Source organism: Nelusetta ayraudi, unplaced genomic scaffold (assembly GCF_046127955.1).
Source record: "Nelusetta ayraudi isolate G7.1 ecotype Tasmania unplaced genomic scaffold, CSIRO-AGI_Nayr_v1 ptg000008l, whole genome shotgun sequence".
Taxonomy (NCBI): Eukaryota; Metazoa; Chordata; class Actinopteri; order Tetraodontiformes; family Monacanthidae; genus Nelusetta; species Nelusetta ayraudi.
In genome coordinates this window covers 886606-904589 of record NW_027466058.1, presented here as the reverse complement: position 1 = coordinate 904589, position 17984 = coordinate 886606, and the positions used below count along the sequence as shown (strand labels likewise).

The window sequence follows — 17984 nt, the reverse complement described above, 5'->3', positions numbered from 1 at the left end:
GACTGAAAAAGCTTAAACCAAACCAGGACCTCTGTCTGTCTGATGATAGCTTTAAATGTCAGTTCCTTGTTCCCTGATGAGATAGGTTCCGAGTGTATCACTTAGTTTCCTGTCACACTATGCCTGACAGTGACATTTTTTGGAAAGGATTTTGGCAGCTCACCCTACCTAAACGTTCAGGTTTCACAGTGCCATCAGATGTCAGAATGTCAGACTCCCTCAGGCCAAAAACAGTCAAAAATAATAATAGGGCTTGTGAACGAATGGTGTGGCTGAACAGATAGCAAGAAGAGGGCCGGGGGGCAAAGGTGAGCACGAAAACACAATGTTAGATTGAAACTTACAACAATATAGGTTGATGTAAATTGCTACAAAATACGCAGTGCATTGCCTGTGATTTTTCGATGTCTTCCAAAAACAGACTTATACCTCTCTAATGTCCCAATTAATGTTTATACTTTGGTCACTTATGTACTGTATTTGACTCATTAAACGCTGTGCTCTTGTAATCTCTCAGTCATATTGAAAGTCATATTCTCTGCTACTTAAAAGCTCTTTTAACTAATACTTTATATCGATATACATGACTAGCCTATGAATAAACTCCCCATAAATGATAAAATGCTCATCCATTACTATGTGACTAAACAAGCAGCTCTGAGATTAGCCCTTTGTAACGTCAGAAAGACCACTGATAACTTCATCAGTAACTATCCCAGTTTGTAACAATGACCACACCCCTGTAGGTGTTGGTGGTGTTTTCTAAAAAAAAATAAAAAAAATAAAAAATAAAAACCTTTGAAGGCACAACAAACTCACATTTTATTTAAAAAAAAAAAAAAAGTCAACAATGTGCATATACCTTGTTTTCTTGATATGTTTATTTGGAGTAAAATATTTTGTAATTTTTTTCTGCACTTAAAAGTAAGTGAATATAGTCTTAACATGGGACCTTTAAAATGTTGTTCTAAACAAGACAATCGAATTTAACCATTTTCCGCCGCGCTCAATGTATGATTAATGTTACTTCTCACGTTGAGCATGACTACCAAAAAAATAACACCTATGAAGAGAATTTTTAGCCTTTGACGCCCACGTCTGCTTGGCCCCAGGCGGCTTCCGTAGGTGTGGTAGTGGTCTGTGGGTGACGCAGAAGCGCTGAACGCGCAGAACATTTCTACAGTCAAGATGGCGACATCGGAGCCGGTAAGAGAACGAAGAGACTGATGAAATTTTCAACTAATGTGCATTTAGACAAGAGCCAGAACAATGCTTTTACCTTTCACGTAAATTATTTAATATTGCTGTGTTGAATCAGTGCATAATATTTTTGGAGAGATTGCCACGTTTCGGTGCCGAGATGTGGCACTTGGCGTGGATCACAGTTAGCGTTAGCATGCAGAGCGGTGCGATGGATGAGGCAGTGGCTGACTTTGTTGGTAGGGAGGGACTCACTCACAGGACGCCGCTCATTCAAACTGCTCACTCAAATTTGTGTTAAACCGTCGTTGATATCGACGTGCGCAACATACGGGTATTTTTGAACAGTTGTCAGCGTCGTTTCGTCCGCGTTGCTCGGTTTTGTTATTTAATTATTTGACAATGTGGACACGTGTGTGTCTAGCTCGCAGCTAGCTTCTGCTCGACTGCTAAAACAGATGCTAACGATGTGAACTCTCCCAACTGTAGGTTCGCTCCATTATACCGAGCCCTTTTGTGTGCAAAATGTCGCTGTAGTAAAACAGGGAACAACCGTCCCATTCAAAGCAATTGACAAAGAAACGTTTACCAGGCATGAAAAAATGACGTTGGTTTCTGATGCCAATGCGAACTTTAATATCATGTGTGATATCGATGGTAGAAAAGGAGAAATGGGTAAACTTCCCGTGTTGTACGTTTTTATGTATGTCATAAGAAATTGTCCTAACCCAAAACGGAGTTTTTAAATGAAAACCAAGTGCCGTCTGTAGATTAACTGCATTGTCCCAGCTATAACCATGATGCTACAGCTTCAAATCCGTATACTGATAGCACATTAATACAAATAGCTTTGCATTCAGCTTCTGCTTTCATATAGACACAGAAGCATTGGACAGATATTGTGCTGCTGTATACCGACATGTTCCTTCTTCTGTAATAGATATGTATAATATTTAACTGGTGTGTATTTCTTTTCAGAAACCAGCTGAAACCGAAGACCAACAGCCTGAAAGCCAAGTTGTTGCAAATCCTGAACAGTATATCAAGCACCCCTTGCAAAACAGGTGAGAATTGAGCAGCTGCTGTATCAAACAGGAGGATATTGCAACCGAAAGCTTGTGCTTACAAACCCTGCAGCTTTCTATTAATAGATGAGATTCAGATGACCATTTTACCTTTAATGGCACGCTAGTGGAATTTTATAGACCGTCATTAACCCTCTTCTCATTTCAGAGTTATCTTATCGTCCACACTTGATTATTGTTTCACCCCCTGCTGATTATATAGTTGTTACCAACCTGAATTAATTGTGTCAGTTTTGGCAACACAGTTTTTGCCGTCTTTATTGAGGGTTAAACATCGTGGCGTTACCTCGATGTTTTCCACATTGAAGTGCTTGTGTCTATTTGTACTTTGAGTGAAAGAAAAGTGGTTCCTGAAGAAAATGTTATTTCAGACAGCATCACATCAGCGGCTAGCTGGGATTCAAACCAGAAGCACAATCACCATTGTCCTTTTTAAACTGTTGTCATTCTGCATTGTTGATGACTCATTCAGGCGCATTGTACAGTCAGTTTAGTACATGCTGAATAGATAACTTATGAAGTTGGTTCTAGACTGTTCTGCTTGGCTGGCCCAACCTCACAGTTTAAGGTTGTGCATATCAGCCAGCCCACACTGCCCCCTCTTTGTGCTTTTAGGTACATTTCATGCAAGTGTTGTGGCCTTTGGTTTACAAGATGATTCAGTTTGGAAGTTTGAAGGAGCGTCATCCTCACTAGATTCACAGTTTTCACCCATGTTTATATGTATATGGAAATGTACATGCACACAGAGTGCGCCCTGAACTCTTTTCATCACCAGATGTAGAACTGTCATCTCCCAGACACAGTTGTATAATGAAGTGGGAGTGTCACATGACACAAGTTTGAATTTGTTGTGGGGATTTTATTCACTGCTTTCGCATCCATGTGTAGACACATGGCAGGGGCCGATACTGTGGTTGTGTTTCAGTGATGGTGGGCTGGGGGTACAGGGTTCAGTGGTTATCCGGCTGCTGCCCTCGCTCCTCTCCTGCTGCCACTCCTGGGAGTGACATGGAAGAACAACAGCACCCATCGTTGACAAAGGCTGCATTTAGCGTTGACGGTGGCTGCTGTTCTCTGTTCTTTTGCACAGACATGCTGGCTTTTATAATAAGTAGCATTTGTGTTCTGTTGCAAAATAAAAAAATACCCATGTGGTTAGTCTGAAATTATTATTTCATTCATTTGCACTCACGGCAGATGCTGAAACAGATTTCTTTTCCATTTCAACAAAAGCATATTTTTTTGTCCCTGTAAAAAAAAGATTTTCATCACATCTTGACAATTGTGTTTCTCTCTCACTCAGATGGGCCCTGTGGTATTTCAAAAACGACAAGAGCAAAAGCTGGACAGAAAACCTGCGCCTTATTTCCAAGTTTGACACAGTGGAGGACTTTTGGGCGTAAGTGGTCTCTTCACATCCTTTGGAGTGGCCATGATGACACAATAGTGTTACTGGCTGATCATTTCAGAAGAACAGTATTTATAGTAATTGCTTTTTGTCTTTCACCAGTCATTCATGTAGAAACAAGCGTGGTTGCCTTAAAGCCCAAAACATGTTGACTGCAACCTCATAGAAACTCTGCTGCGTTAGCTGCTGCTGGAGACGTAGACAACTGAATCTAGGAGACTAGAGACCGCGGGGGGTATTGACACCCCCCTAATTGAATTAATAACAAAGAGTGAGATAAAAATTTAAATTGCTGTTGAAGACAAAGAAGGGCAGACTAACAAAGAGGTGCGACCAGAAACCTTTTCACTCGTGGAACAGTAGGAGCCAAGGTTGATGGGCACCTATCTGAATTGTAAATTGTAGGCTTTCTCGCCAGTGTCGGCTAAATAAATAAAATAAACACTGCATTCAGCATAGTAGTTTTACTTTTGGCACCGTGAGGCTAAAAATCCAAGAAGAGCAGATGTCATGCCGAAGGAACAGTGAAGCAATAAAAACACGTTTTTGTGTTTTTGCCACAAGGATTTTGGTGTTATGTGGAGCGTTAAACCTCATAGACGTAATAAAATGTTTGACTCCCACAATGAGTTGCAATATTTGAGAGGTGGAAATGCCCGTCATGGTCAGATTAAAGTTAATAGTTAAGAACACATAAAATAGAAAATACAGCTTTGCGTGTGCTCAAACCATTCTCCTGCACAAGGGGCTCGTTTTTTTTTTTGTTTTTTTTTAATCCCAAGAAACATCAGTCACACTGCTTTTCACGTCAGTGACGCTGTAGTGGAGCCATTTTATTATCATTTAGTTTTTAGGGGAATAATTATGTAAAGCTGCCCCACTGGCTTCCAGAGTGAAAAAGGTACCTGTAATAGTCTGAGAGTGGGTATAAGACGGTAGCTTTAAGAATGGCATGCAGACTCATTGTTTACTCATGTATCCACTTCTGTTTTTACAGCTTGTACAACCACATACAACAGCCAAGCAAATTGGGATTTGGCTGTGATTATTGTTTATTTAAGGTAAGCCCTGTTTTTCCATTGCTAAAATAGCTTTAGTATTGTCAGCAGAAAGCTTGTTTCCCGTAATACAGTTTGATTTTAAGCTGTAATGTGATTCATCAGCGTTCAATTGCCAGTTATAACCGTTCCTTAATGATTATTAAAATGATGCGATTTTTTTTTTCCTGGTTTGTCTGTTTGCCAGGATGGTATTAAGCCAATGTGGGAGGATGACAGGAACAAGTTGGGGGGTCGATGGCTGATGACTCTTAACAAGCAACAGAGACACAACGACCTTGACCGCTACTGGATGGAGACGGTACTTGGAATGTTTCCCAGTAGCTGCCCACGGGGCTCTTCAACGAGACGCAAGTTCCTGCTCTGACTCGGCAGCCTATCTCATCTTGTGTGTTCTGCAGCTTCTGTGTTTAGTCGGTGAGTCGTTCGATGAGGCAAGCGAGGATGTGTGCGGAGCCGTGGTCAACGTCCGGCCCAAAGGTGACAAAATCGCCATCTGGACGAGCAACTGCCAAAACAGGGACGCCATCATGACGATAGGGTAAGTTGACACATCAGCTCGCCACCTTAAAGTAAAGCTGAATACTCATCATACAAATAGGTCTGCAATGTACTCAACTAAAACCGTTTTTATGCATACGCTATGTTAAACAGTGACAGACTTTTGTAACGTCTTTAGCAAAACTAATCTGAAATTTCAAAAACAGAAATTACGTTGTTGTTTTTTTATGTTATTTATCGAACTAATGAAATAGACTTCACCCCAAGAAAACGAAAGAGGAAAAGAGGGAGGAAGAATTCAGGTCTCTACCAATACAATGGAAGCTCATTGTGGCCAGTGTACTCCAGTGTAGGGAAAAACAACAGAAGAATAACAATTGTGCCTCCTTACTGCTCATGTGGTGTGATCCAAGGCGTTGAAACCATTTTTTAAGCCAAAATAACCACAGTCACCACATCAGCCCTTTCGATGGGCTTTGGTAGCGTGTAAATGAATGCGAGTGAAACTTTTGAATTTTGGATGAGCTGTCTTTTTAAGCCGTCGCACCAGCTTTTATATTTATTAATCTTTTAAAGACAGCCTGGTAAATAATATTGTTAAATTTTGCATCATCTCCAAGCAGTAGATACTCAATTACTTCTTTGATAAATGTAATGTTATTACTGTTCAGCCATATCTATGTAAATAGAAAATTTATGTGAAAATCACATTTTTCCCCCTTGTGCTTTTGTTGTTTGGTTGTGTTTTCAACTGGCTGCAAATTGTAACGAATTTGTTGGCTGTATGTAACCACTAGATGGAGACATTTAGAGAGCATTAATCCTCTACCGCGTGTCTTCCTGCAGGCAACTTTACAAAGATCGTCTGAACATCCCCACCAAAGCCATGCTTGGCTACCAGTCACACGATGATACATCCAGCAAGAGTGGATCCACCACCAAGAACATGTATTCTGTTTGAATCCCCCTCTCCCTTTGACTCGCTGTAGATTTAAACAATTACCAAAATGCATCTTCACAATAACTTGAGTTGTCAACTACTGTAGTGTCTTTTCCTTTTGATTTTTAAAAGAAGATTTGTTAATAATACTAAGTCCAATTTAAGCTTCCCCCCCAACATGAAAATATATAAGAGAAAACAGGAAGGCTTTGGGCTCAAGATTTTGTATCTGAGCAAAGATGAGGGAAGTATTTGCATTTAGACTTGGGTTATGTGATTGATGCCAGCAGCAACCCTCTAGTTAAGATGAGTAAGACCTTTTTTTCTTTCTTTTTTTTTTGCAGTACTAATGCGGCTGATGTTACACAAACGCACACGTTCACTGTTTAGCCTTGTTTCTTTCTCATGCTGACTTGTTTTGGCTAATAACACAATGTTTCTCACCTAACAGGAAAATATGGTAGGCAACTTCCACAGAACAAAATTTTAATGTAATTTTAACATGGCATATCCTAAAGTGTTGAGCTTCCAAAAAAAAAGGAAAAATAAAAATAAAAATCTACAGTATCTTATTAAAAGCGTGTTAAAGCTGTGGTCACACTCCAAAGTGTTACATTTGGATTTAGGGCCACTTGTTATTTCAGCCATGCTGGAATTTTGGAATTATGCTTATAGAACGTTGAACCTTTTTTTTCCCCCCTCCTTACATTTATTTATAATGTATGCATTGCAGTTGAAAGTTTTAGTTGGGAAAAAAAACAGGAAACTTGTGTTTATTTTCCTTTTTTGTTATATAGGTTAACAATGTGTACTACTGCATATAGACATTTTTTACAGTGTACCATACAGTAAAGATGCCGACAAGATTAGGTGTGCTTTTCACTGTCTTCTTCCTAACAAAGAACTGTAGATAATGTCACGCTCCTCTCTTGGTTGATGCTAAGAAAAGATGATATTCATTGTGAAATGATTTTGCTCAGTATGTATCTTTATTATCTGTGATTCCAGGATGTATATTACCTTCTTTCGAGTAAAGGTTAAGTGCTTTGCATTAAAACCTGAGTCCTGATGTCTTGATTTCTGAGAAATGATCATATTAAAGTGGTCCAAGGATTAGTAAAGAAAATGACAGTGCATTAAGAGAGTCTTGTTATTTTCTAAGATAATTGGTCATACAGTCATCAAAATGTATTTTACACTGCATAGAAATATGAAATATTGTAGAAATTTTCTTATTCCCAGCCAAGTTCTGACCTGGGTTGTGAAAGATGACATCTGTCTCCTTGAAAGCAGAAAAGCAAATGAAATATTCAGGATTGTTGCGGATGAAGAGTATTAAAATCTTTCAAAGTTTTTCTCCAATCAGTCATTTTGAAAAGCATAACTGCATTATGAATATTCCGGTATAGTATAAAAGTTTCTGTAGCTCCAAAAGGTCGAGGAGACTTGTGCCCGTATTGACAGTGAAATCTTTCTACCATCGGTATGAGAAGGAAGTCGTATAAACTTGTACTTGTACTTGCTCATGCCTGGTGTAGACACTGCCGGTACGTTAGCGTAACGCGATAGCGCGCTCTTCCTCCTGTCCCCTACGTACGGTGGCCGAGAAGTGCAAAACACCCGCAAAAGAGAAAACAACCGCAAATCACAGAACACAACACATATACCAAAAACACAACACATTAACCAAATACACAACACATTAACCACAAACACAACCGGGAAGCAAAACACTCGCAAAAGAGAATACAACCGCAAATCGCTAAACACAACACATTAACCAAAAACAAAACTCATTAACAAAAACGGAAGTGATACCTTTGCCCCGAAAACTAATCTTGTTCTCCCTCTCTACGCTGCCGTTGTCGTGCCAAGGCAGTTATCCCCGATAGAATTTGTATCCCCTGGTCGTTTATTAGTTTAATCAACGACGGCATTTTATTAAGAATGTTTCTATTCCGCTCTATCCGACGTGTTGTTGAAGTGTATATTAGTTTGTTTGTTTTTTTCAATTACGTTACGCTACGGACACATTAGACAGTTATCCAGAATGTTTTTATTCCGCTGTCTTCTACGTGGTGTCGAAGATTATATTAGGCTATTCAGTGCACTGCATTGGCAATGTCGTGTCTATTTCCTCCTATGATTTGACAATGTTGTACCACGTAGGCTAGACGACTACTTACACTGTGAAATCACCATCAAAAAAAAGATTGTTGTAAATGATTCTGAATTTCCTCTCCAAAAATAATACTGAAACATTTCATCATATACCCTTTTGTATTTATTGTGTTTTTCACTGCACAAAACCATAAAGGTACTTAGACCAGGTGTGACTATGTCCAGTCACATTGGTCAATATGGAGAAGATTCCTCTCTCCTAGCTGAAGTTACAGGGGGGATACTTATTATATCAGACTGTACGAACGGGCTGCCATAATAAGTATCCACCCTGTAACTTCATGTAGGGGAGAAGAATCATTTCCATATTGACCAATGTGACTAGGTCTGACCTGAAATATTCACAAAATAGGCGATAGCCACCCCCGTCAACAAAACGTCCGTGGCCCGCCGACACGATGCAGGTCTGTCATGTGGCCCGTTGTAAAAAATGATTGCCCACCCCTGGTCTACACCCATAAGAAAGATTACATAAAGCCAGGCCTCGGTAGGGATAAAGACAACAATGAATGTACCCAACTGATCTTCCTGGTTGAAGTTTATTCATACAGAATGTCAAAGCGAACCATCCCCCGAAAGTCGTTGCTGTTAATCTTCTGCCCCAACCGGATTTTCTTGCGTCTCACAACGTCATTGTATTATTTATATGGGTGGTTTTGCCACACCCTCCACACACAGATCACAGATCAATGTGTCATTGCTCCATCAACCGTGCAGTCATACAGGAGGTTACTGGCAAGTTCCATCAAACATTTTTATAGATAAGATTAAAATTATGAATAATTGCGCTGTAAGTTACACTCAAGGTATGATGTACATTTTCCTCCATAATCAACTGTAAACAGTACTGTTGCACTAATATGAGGAAAAGTACCACCCGCATACTATGTAACACCTATGTTGGTCTGGAACACAAGATAATCCTGATTTATGTCTGTAACACACTGTCTCAAAGATGCTGGGGAAATCCATCCACCTACCTATTATTTTGTCCACCTATTATTAGAATACTACTACTACTACTACTGACGATGATAATAATAATAATAATAATAATAATAATAATAATAATAATAATAATAATAATAATAAAGTGATTATATTTGATAGACAAAAGATTATGATCTCTGACATTTATTAACCTAACAGACCAACAGACAACTGGCAGACCACAAGATGCACAGGAAAGACCACTGTAGAGCTGGTTGCAAGTGGTAAGTCACCTGTCAGTGCTTGGCAGCAACTGATCGCGACCGGTGGCTCACTGGTCAGTGTCGGGCAGCAGTCAGCATGTGCAAGTGTTGTGGCACAGAAGTTGCTTTTAATCCCCAATAGACCACAAGATAGAATTGGGTTTTTTTAATGCTTTATTTACAATGACAATGGAATTAAAGAGTGAGCTCAAGAGATTTAATATCTCCAGTCCAATGTAATGGACTGGACGACCAACCAGAGAATCTGGCAAACGTTGCGTCCACCGGTTACACTATGGTAGACCGTCCCTTTGTACGGGACATAGCATACGTTGTTCCCGTTGAGCGAGGCGCTCGTTCCCCGTGGGAGGAGGCGACACTAAAGGTCAGTTCACCCGCGGCACCAGTATGTGGATTTGCTGGACAAAAGTTGATGATCTTTGATATGTATTCAGCTAACAGTACTGACAACACGTTCAGTGAACGGAGAAGGTGCATTAAAAAATAAAAAAAACACTTCAGGGCCCACTTACTAACTGATCCAGACAACAGACAGACCACAAGGTGCACAGGACAGACCACTGTAGAGCAGTGTCTTTAGCGCCCCTAGTGGTAGAGACCACTGGTCCGGGCCAGAGCACTGAATTGGCTACAACTGCTGCTGCAAAACGGGTTAGGCAAAGTACAGTTTGAACGGGCCATATTTTCATTAAAGTGCCAAAGTATTTCTCAAGAGCTTACAGGCATGTGAAGCCATACCTGACTGTGCTAACATGCTAGAAATAAAATTCCATGTGACAGGAATGAATGGGGCATTAAGGAAACCTGAGTATTTGTTCTGACGGCAAAGCAGCAGCAATAGTGTGGAGGCATGTCTTGTTGTTTGTATCCTAAGCCAATTGTATTATGAAACACATGTTTGGGCACAAATTTGTGATACACTGGGTCAGAACAACATGTGGAGTAAAAAAAAAAAAATGCTTCAAGTTATTCCAAGTCTTCGTGGGAAATATATACATACATACATACGGACAGACAGACGCACATAGAAATGTAAACACATACATACAGATATATATATATATACATATATATATACTCTACAGACGTGGCACAGACGTGACAGTCTGTCCTCTACTCGACCTTGGCGGCGTCATGTTAGGACATGGTCATCATCAGAGGCTTTACCTCTGCTCGTTGGCTCAGAAGGTTGGACAGCATGAAAGAAGAGAAGAAGCAGAACTCCACGGCGTAGCTGAGCTCGAACAGCTCCAGGTTGACAGTGAGCGTCCACTCAAACACGGCACACAAGTGCTTGTAGTAATAGCTGTTCTGGGCAAAGAAGATCATGTCTGAAGGGTTTGAGGTTAAGGATGGACAGGCCATGAAGTGCTGAGTGTCGGCTCTGTAGTAAACACATCTCATTCAATGTCCCATTTTATGTAAGATTCGGTTGTTTTCCAACAGTGATGTCTGTCTCTAGCTCGTCAATGAAATACCCAGTAGCAGTAATGAGATGGGATTTTTTTTTTCTCTCCCTTTTTTTTTGATAATTAATCGTTCACTGCTACTTCACATCAGTCCAGAATACAAAATTAATATTTCTGAATTGTTTCAAAATGGAGACTTTAACGCATACAGTAGAACAACCACTGAGATCCGAGCATATTTACCGTTGGTGGCCGTGACGCAGACATAAGAAAGCACAAACTAAAGCATTCCCTTATGTCAATAGACTTAGTCAGAAGCAGGTTAATGGAAACCCTCAGGTTTTTCTTTTTCTCTTTTTTTAAGTACATTTCTGACTGCACTTGACACAGGGCTTAGATGCACCTTGAACCACACCTAAATAGCCAAGAGCTACTATGGCTACTTGTATTTCACTGCACAGAATGATTCAACTTATTTTTAGGGGAATATAATTTAATTTTGTTTTTACAACCTTTTAAAGATATGTAATATTGCTGCAAATCTACCATGACATGTATATTGGCTTGAGGTGTGTATAGCAGCATGTGTCAAGGGACCTCGATAAACAAATTAAACTCCATAAAAGACTCACATGGTCAACATGCAACTTCCTTGCATTAGAGGGCAAAAGTACAGGCTGAGAAAAAAATCATTTGTTTCCACCTCTGCCATGTGGACTCCGTGGGCTGGTCCCACTTTACAAACAAAGCAGCAGACCGGAACTAAGTGTGGCTCAAAGGTATTGTAAAGCTGCAGACCAGCTGAGAAGTGACAAAAAAATTCTAATCCATTGATTTCAATTCAACACTGTTTGAGGAACGCCGCAAACAAATGCTTACAAAAGGATACAGCAGACGGTGAGGCAGATCTGAAGCACGGTGGAGACGATGCGGAATGGGTAGAGGACCCTCTCATATCCGGTCAGAACACACCTCCTGGTCAGCTCAGTAAGCATGACGGTGTAAAAGCAGATGCATGTGAAGCTGAGAGCGGCTCCCAGGAAGTGGAGGAGTGCCACGTAATGAGGCTGCGGAGTGCAATCCACGCATATATGAGGGTGTAGAAACCAGGACATAGAAATAAAATAGAGAAAAACAAACAAAAAAACATTGACTTAAATATACACTGCACTTATAGTATAAATTGTAAATGTATTACCAAATGAGAATTATGTGTAAATTTGTCCTAAATGTATTCTGCTACCTTTTACTAAAACTGTAGGCAAACTGTAGTTTAAGAACTTCTAAAGCAAACATTTACCAACCTTTATTTGCTGTTGCTACACAGCTGCACGTTCAAGCGGTGCATTTTATTGGCCCTATTAAATGACAATGATCTCAGAGCCACACTGATCTGCTCCTCCACCACATTTTGGCACAGGTGTAGTACTTACGTTACAGTTGCCAGCGGCAAACGCTCCAAGGGCTGCCACCACGCCGAAGGCCAGGGCGAATCTGCTCAGCATGGAATGGCACGCATGTTTCTCCATAACATGAGCATGATGGCAGATACAAAACAGCAGAACTAAAGAGGGAAATAGTGTTCATTGTCAGAGCCGTGTCATACTATCGCATGATGAACCGGTTTGGCTTTCATTAAACTCACAGAGGAAGGCTGCGCTGTTGATTGTGGCAGTAAAAAGGGAGTTTTCCGGAACATATGTTCCACTTGTGCTAGGATCAAATATATGCTCAGTTAGCGACGACGTCACAACTTGATTCCAGTTGAAAATAAGAAAAACAAATAAACAACAACAGCTCAGTTCTCACCTTATAGTGGGAACAAAGCAGCATCCAGTGGATTGATTTTCAGATGCGCAGAAGTTTTTCCCTTCCCTGAGAACAAATAAATCAGTGTGAAGATGAGATTTCTTTAGAGAGATAACATAGATAGATAGATAACATCTAGATGCTGATTGTGAATTTACCAGTCGCTGAGAGAGCACACATGCTTGTTGGAGTAGGCCAAGGCATAACTGAAAGAGAAAATAAAACAATCAAACTTCACACTAATTTGGGGGATTAGGTTTAACAGGTTAAAAATAATTGAAAACAAAATACAACAACTACTACTACTATACTACTACTACTGCTACGACTTATAATAATAATAATAATAATAATAATAATAATAATAATAATAATAATAATAATAATAATAATGAACAAACAAAACGGCTTAGCAATTTATAAGCATTTCACATTACCTGACACATTGACACAGCAGCAGACAGCACTAGCAAAAATCAAATTTTAAGATCACTGTTATTTGTAAACCACTAGACCATTAGATTTCCAACCATAATGTCTGTTCTTTAACACATTGAAAATGAATGTAATATTCAATGCTATGTCACCACTTGTATGTACCATTTACAATGTGGTGCTGTCACTACATGTCTAGAATCACATAAAACTCCACATCCTATAAAACTACTTGCTTTTACAGGCAAAAGAGATACATTTCTGGTTAAACTTACACAGTCCATGTACCAATGAGGGAGATCAGGGAGAGGGAGATGGGGAAGACAATCCACAACACCATGTCTTGGTTCTGTGAGGTGGATGATTACATCCAAAAGGGTTATTCTTGAGTCTGATGTCTTTTAAACACTCTCTGTAAACTATTCCAAGAGACTAGAAATCTCCCATGGAGTCATCAATGGCACCAGAAGTAAGAGAACAAAAAAAACCCTAAATAAATAATAATTAAACCTAACTTGTCAAATATAAACTCAACTACCCCTTGAGCTCTACCAGTTACAGTCTTACATCATCAACGGCAAAGCAGTGAATAGCACATCTACCAGGATAATCTAGTTGCCACTCCTTTGGTGCACCACCTTTTTTAGTCCAAACAAATGTTGGGAAATGTGGGTCTGGTTGTCATGCAGCGTTGCTTCATTCCAGAGATGTTTCAACTCCAGAGCATTTCATTAGTTTCCAAAAGAACTGGATTTACAAGGTGTGCGCACCTGAGGCAGATTCTAAATCCTTGTACACAGTGTACAGTTTTGAATTTATTTTTTTGTAAGTGGGGGAAAATGAACAAGTAGTTAAAATGTATGAATTGCTGCGCAGTAGAACCCCAGAGACATGTATTTATTATAATTTCTATAAAAACATCATCCTCTACCAACCATGTGTGACCACTTGTGTCACTTTGGAATTTCTGACGGAAACAGGAAAAAAAAACAAAAAAACAAAAAAACGTGTAGGGCAGAGATGTTCCAACAGTTGTGTTGTACCAAAACCGTCATCTAGGGGGCAACATACTACCCGAGCTATTGAACCGTAGCAGAAGAGAGAGAGAGAGAGAGAGAGGGAGAGAGAGAGAAAATAAATTTCCATTGGATGAACCTGTTGAGACATCTATGGTTGAGACAAGTAAAAGAAAATACAATTATCCCATATATTAACATCTTAATAGAGTAATGAACAACGACAAAGTTGATATATTTATAGATTTTCACTTCCCCCCCCCCACGTAAAGTGGTGACGGAGAGCAATACCCCCGGGTTAGCCCCCTAAAAAAGGTATATATGGATAGATCATTAAATCAATTTTGAATTTTAACAAATTGAGAAAATTCAAGAACATAAAAATAAAATTGAACTTAAGTAAGGGGTGACGCCAATCAGCAGTTAAGGATTAAATTAACAAGATTCAAACGGAGTCATTGTGTCAGGCGGTGGTGTCAGTCGGGAGTATAAATGCGGCCCAGCCGCTTGGGGTCCTCATTTCCAAAACAAACAAAATGGCGGCGCACACACGATGGGCTTTGCTCCAGCTCTTCCGGATGAAAAATACGGCTAAATTCAGGTTTTGGACATCTTTCGCCGTTATCCACTTACCATACTGACGTTGGCTACTACTGCTTTTTATCACAAATTAGAGCATTTGTGTTGAGAATCAAGTCCTCATTATGACGTAGTTTTAAAAGCTAGTCAGTCAATGCGGATATCATTCAATGCAATGGTTCGAATAGAACCGTTTCAAAATGAATGAAACCTTGTGTCAGTTCTAAATATACTTACCTTATAATCTTACGGTCTGTTGCGGGTGAAGGTTTAACTGGAAACAATTATACATCAAACAAACAATTGTATTATAGGGTAATTGCTCGAAGCTTTCGCAAATGTTGCTTACGCTGTTTCAGTAAATTGCTTTTTGCCCCAGAAACGGCAGTTCTGTTGCTGACATTGTTGTATTCCCTAGCTCTTTGGTCAAGTCTGGGGGTTTCTTTCATCCACGCTGCGCCAAGACGAGATTCGTGCAGCATCAGCCCAGCATCGGAACCATGCACATCTCGAGTGAGAAGCCATCTTGGATACCGTACAACAACGTTTATTTTGCGACCGAGTTAGCGGGATGGAAACAACCCCAAAGTCTAAACGAAGTGCTTGTTGTCGTGTGTTTCAGTTCGGAACTTGTCCATTCACACTCAGGACACTCCAAACCCACAGAGCTTGAAGTTTCTCCCTGATAAACCTGTACTTGGAAGTGGAACACTCGACTTTCCCTCTGCAAGATCAGCTGAATGTTCGTCTTTAGCTAGGTGGTTTTATTTATTTATTTATTTATTTATTTATTTTTACATACCCTTTCTGAAAGGAAAATTTTATAGTTTCTATGTTTACAAGTCAAGAAACCAATACTATCATTGGTTAATATAAAGCAAATTAGACGGAAATACTCTTTATCAGGAATTGTTGTGATGTGGTCAAGTGCTGGTCTTGACGTGTGAATGCTTTTTATTTTTTTGCAAGAGTTGTACTAATTTTTACTATACTAAAAACACAGGAACTGAGTCAGTGTAGTTGCTCAAATTGCCTTTTCCCCATTCCATTTCCTTTTTAATAATTAGTCATTTTCTTCATGTAGGAACCTGTTTGAAATTGAGGGAGTGAAAAGTGTCTTCTTTGGCCCTGATTTCATCACAGTCACGAAAGTAAATAATCAATACACACATTGTCTCTGTAGTCTCAGTCCTGGCTCTGATCTTTGAAAGTTCCCAGATTACAACATGAATACAGTTAAACTTTGTTTTCCACCCACAGATGGATGAGGATTTGGAATGGACAGACATAAAGCGTCATGCACTGGAAGCCATCTCTAACTTTTTTGAGAGCGGTGACCCAATCACAACAGCAACAGGGGCTGTGTACGGCGAAAGCAGTGAGTGTAGACATTGCTCAGAGAGAACTTTACAGATATGAGAAGTATTTTTAAATGTCTATTTCTTAAATTGTCTTTGAAGGTCTTTCTGAAGATGATGATGAAATTGTGTCAATGATAAAGGAGCTTCTGGACAACAGAATCAGGTACAGATTCAGTAAACTTAATTACAGGCAAACTGCTTTGGTATACATTTTTGAATTGCAATTACAAATAATGCGGACTCGTTTTTGTATTTCCAATGTTATATTAATCTGAATCAGTGGTTTTACTGTGTTATGCCTTGTTTCTATAATATCTGATTAATTATTTTTGCTCCTAAGACCAACAGTGCAGGAGGATGGAGGTGATGTCATCTATAAAGGGTTTGAAGAAGGCACGGTCAAGCTGAAACTTGTTGGCTCCTGCACAGGATGCCCCAGCTCTACGGTCACCTTGAAGAACGGCATTCAGAACATGCTTCAGTTTTACATTCCAGAAGTTCTCAATGTAGAACAGGTGATTAATTGATTGAACACAAGCTGAGCTATTAGATCAGATATTAAGTTAGACAAAATTGTGTTTTCTCCGTTAACTATAATGTGGTACTCCACAAACTAAATATAGTGTTTTGTTGTCTTTTTTCTCTTGCAGATTGAAGATGAAGTGGATGAAATCAATGCAAAGGTTTTCTCTGAGCTGGAACGCAAATTACAGGATTGAAAGCCATCTATTATTTACACAACAATGCTATAGCAATAGCATGTGAGTCAATGGTTTCCTGCTATTTTGTATGCTTAGGCCACGCTATCAAACAGCTACACCTTGTTTTGCACATGCCAGATACACGTTGTGTTCATGCTGTATTGCTCCTTGGTGGAAAACATGTATTGCCTACAACTCTGTTCTCAATCTGTCTTCTAACAAGTCAAGATACTATGCTGTGACTACTGTAAATGTGTGGTTTGAGTTATGTATTTTAAGTATAAATACTGTATTTTTTTTTTTTTAGATAATATTTTCAGACGACTGAAATACTGAAGGTTTGTGTGTTAATTGTCAGCAGAAGAAGGATCTGATGTTACCAGCCAATGTATCCACATACCCTATTAAAGAAATATAACCACTTGATTGTCAAACATAAATAAAAATGGTTTGTTTGGTTGTCATGAGTTGTTGCAAGGAGTTGTAATAGGTTGCACTTTAGCCATCCATTGCAACAATTCGACGAGGAAATGGAAGATAATCCTTAATTAGTTGACGTTGCCTGGGGTCAGACGGATTTCCTGTGTGCGCAAGCGCAGCTCATGCCGTCGACCCGAGGGTGTAATGTTTATTTTTGTTAGTCCATCTCAAAATGTTTCCTACCCCCCGTAGCGGCGAAGTGAACGCGCGTGTATAAAGCGCGCTCCAGAGCCACTAAACGCGAACAGCGTGGTACTACGGCGAGCGGCAAGGCTCCAACTTGCCTTGTAGAATTCACGTCTGAATTATTTTGCGAAACCTAGTTTTTCTATATTATAACAAATCACTGTGTCCAAGTATTCAGTCATTTGTTGTGGTGTCCCTCATCGCAACAACGTTTTGTATTTAACGGTTGTAGAGCCTCTGGCACTATACGAAATAAATGGTCGCTCCTTTTATTCCTTTGCGTCCCCGCCTTGAGGGGAGCACATATCAGAGGGAGCAGAAGTCGTCGTAACGCCTGCGCAGAGGACATCGGTAAGCGGCGTTTATATCAAAACCCCACTGCACGAGTTGATGAAATTGGTAAATGCCATTTAAATAT

The 17984-nt window shown here is 39.7% G+C and overlaps 3 protein-coding genes across 4 annotated transcripts; 2 read left to right on the top strand and 1 right to left on the bottom strand.

Moving 5' to 3' along the window:
* Nucleotides 1-1052: 1052 nt before the first annotated feature.
* Nucleotides 1053-7252, top strand: eif4e1c (eukaryotic translation initiation factor 4E family member 1c). Of its 2 annotated transcripts, XM_076018518.1 has the most exons (7): nucleotides 1054-1206; nucleotides 2179-2264; nucleotides 3592-3687; nucleotides 4694-4757; nucleotides 4942-5055; nucleotides 5156-5295; nucleotides 6102-7252. In XM_076018518.1, exons 1-7 carry the CDS (start codon nucleotides 1189-1191, stop codon nucleotides 6214-6216), a joined length of 633 nt encoding a protein of 210 aa, XP_075874633.1. In that variant the 5' UTR covers nucleotides 1054-1188; the 3' UTR covers nucleotides 6217-7252. The 2 variants fall into 2 exon arrangements, with proteins under 2 accessions (XP_075874634.1, XP_075874633.1); XM_076018519.1 differs by lacking the exon at nucleotides 3592-3687 and having other exon boundaries at nucleotides 1053-1206.
* Nucleotides 7253-9732: 2480 nt separating this feature from the next.
* On the bottom strand, nucleotides 9733-13845 carry LOC142883554 (transmembrane protein 150A). The gene is made up of 7 exons (XM_076018516.1): nucleotides 13519-13845; nucleotides 12967-13014; nucleotides 12809-12874; nucleotides 12645-12712; nucleotides 12433-12563; nucleotides 11889-12066; nucleotides 9733-10921 (listed from the first exon to the last, which is right to left on the bottom strand). The coding sequence occupies exons 1-7, from the start codon at nucleotides 13581-13583 to the stop codon at nucleotides 10728-10730; spliced, it is 750 nt and encodes a 249-aa protein (XP_075874631.1). The 5' UTR covers nucleotides 13584-13845; the 3' UTR covers nucleotides 9733-10727.
* An 871-nt stretch (nucleotides 13846-14716) lies between these two features.
* Nucleotides 14717-17367, top strand: LOC142883553 (NFU1 iron-sulfur cluster scaffold homolog, mitochondrial). Its single transcript, XM_076018515.1, has 8 exons — nucleotides 14717-14860; nucleotides 15257-15351; nucleotides 15461-15596; nucleotides 15923-15989; nucleotides 16099-16216; nucleotides 16299-16362; nucleotides 16540-16714; nucleotides 16850-17367. Exons 1-8 carry the CDS (start codon nucleotides 14796-14798, stop codon nucleotides 16916-16918), a joined length of 789 nt encoding a protein of 262 aa, XP_075874630.1. The 5' UTR covers nucleotides 14717-14795; the 3' UTR covers nucleotides 16919-17367.
* The last annotated feature ends 617 nt before the right edge of the window (nucleotides 17368-17984 follow it).

What these genes read in the sequence shown, in the direction of transcription:
- eif4e1c (XM_076018518.1), top strand. An exon ending in AAGCACCCCTTGCAAAACAG is followed by an intron (nt 2,265 to 3,591) that starts GTGAGAATTGAG and finishes TCTCTCACTCAG; the next exon opens with ATGGGCCCTGTGGTATTTCA. An exon ending in GTGATTATTGTTTATTTAAG is followed by an intron (nt 4,758 to 4,941) that starts GTAAGCCCTGTT and finishes TCTGTTTGCCAG; the next exon opens with GATGGTATTAAGCCAATGTG.
- LOC142883554 (XM_076018516.1), bottom strand. Translation starts at nt 13,583, where the DNA reads ATGGTGTTGTGGATTGTCTTCCCCATCTCCCTCTCCCTGATCTCCCTC. An exon ending in TTGCCGCTGGCAACTGTAAC is followed by an intron (nt 12,067 to 12,432) that starts GTAAGTACTACA and finishes TGCACTCCGCAG; the next exon opens with CCTCATTACGTGGCACTCCT. An exon ending in GATCTGCCTCACCGTCTGCT is followed by an intron (nt 10,922 to 11,888) that starts GTATCCTTTTGT and finishes CAAACCCTTCAG; the next exon opens with ACATGATCTTCTTTGCCCAG.
- LOC142883553 (XM_076018515.1), top strand. Translation starts at nt 14,796, where the DNA reads ATGGCGGCGCACACACGATGGGCTTTGCTCCAGCTCTTCCGGATGAAA. An exon ending in CGGAACCATGCACATCTCGA is followed by an intron (nt 15,352 to 15,460) that starts GTGAGAAGCCAT and finishes CGTGTGTTTCAG; the next exon opens with TTCGGAACTTGTCCATTCAC. An exon ending in GAATGTTCGTCTTTAGCTAG is followed by an intron (nt 15,597 to 15,922) that starts GTGGTTTTATTT and finishes TTCTTCATGTAG; the next exon opens with GAACCTGTTTGAAATTGAGG.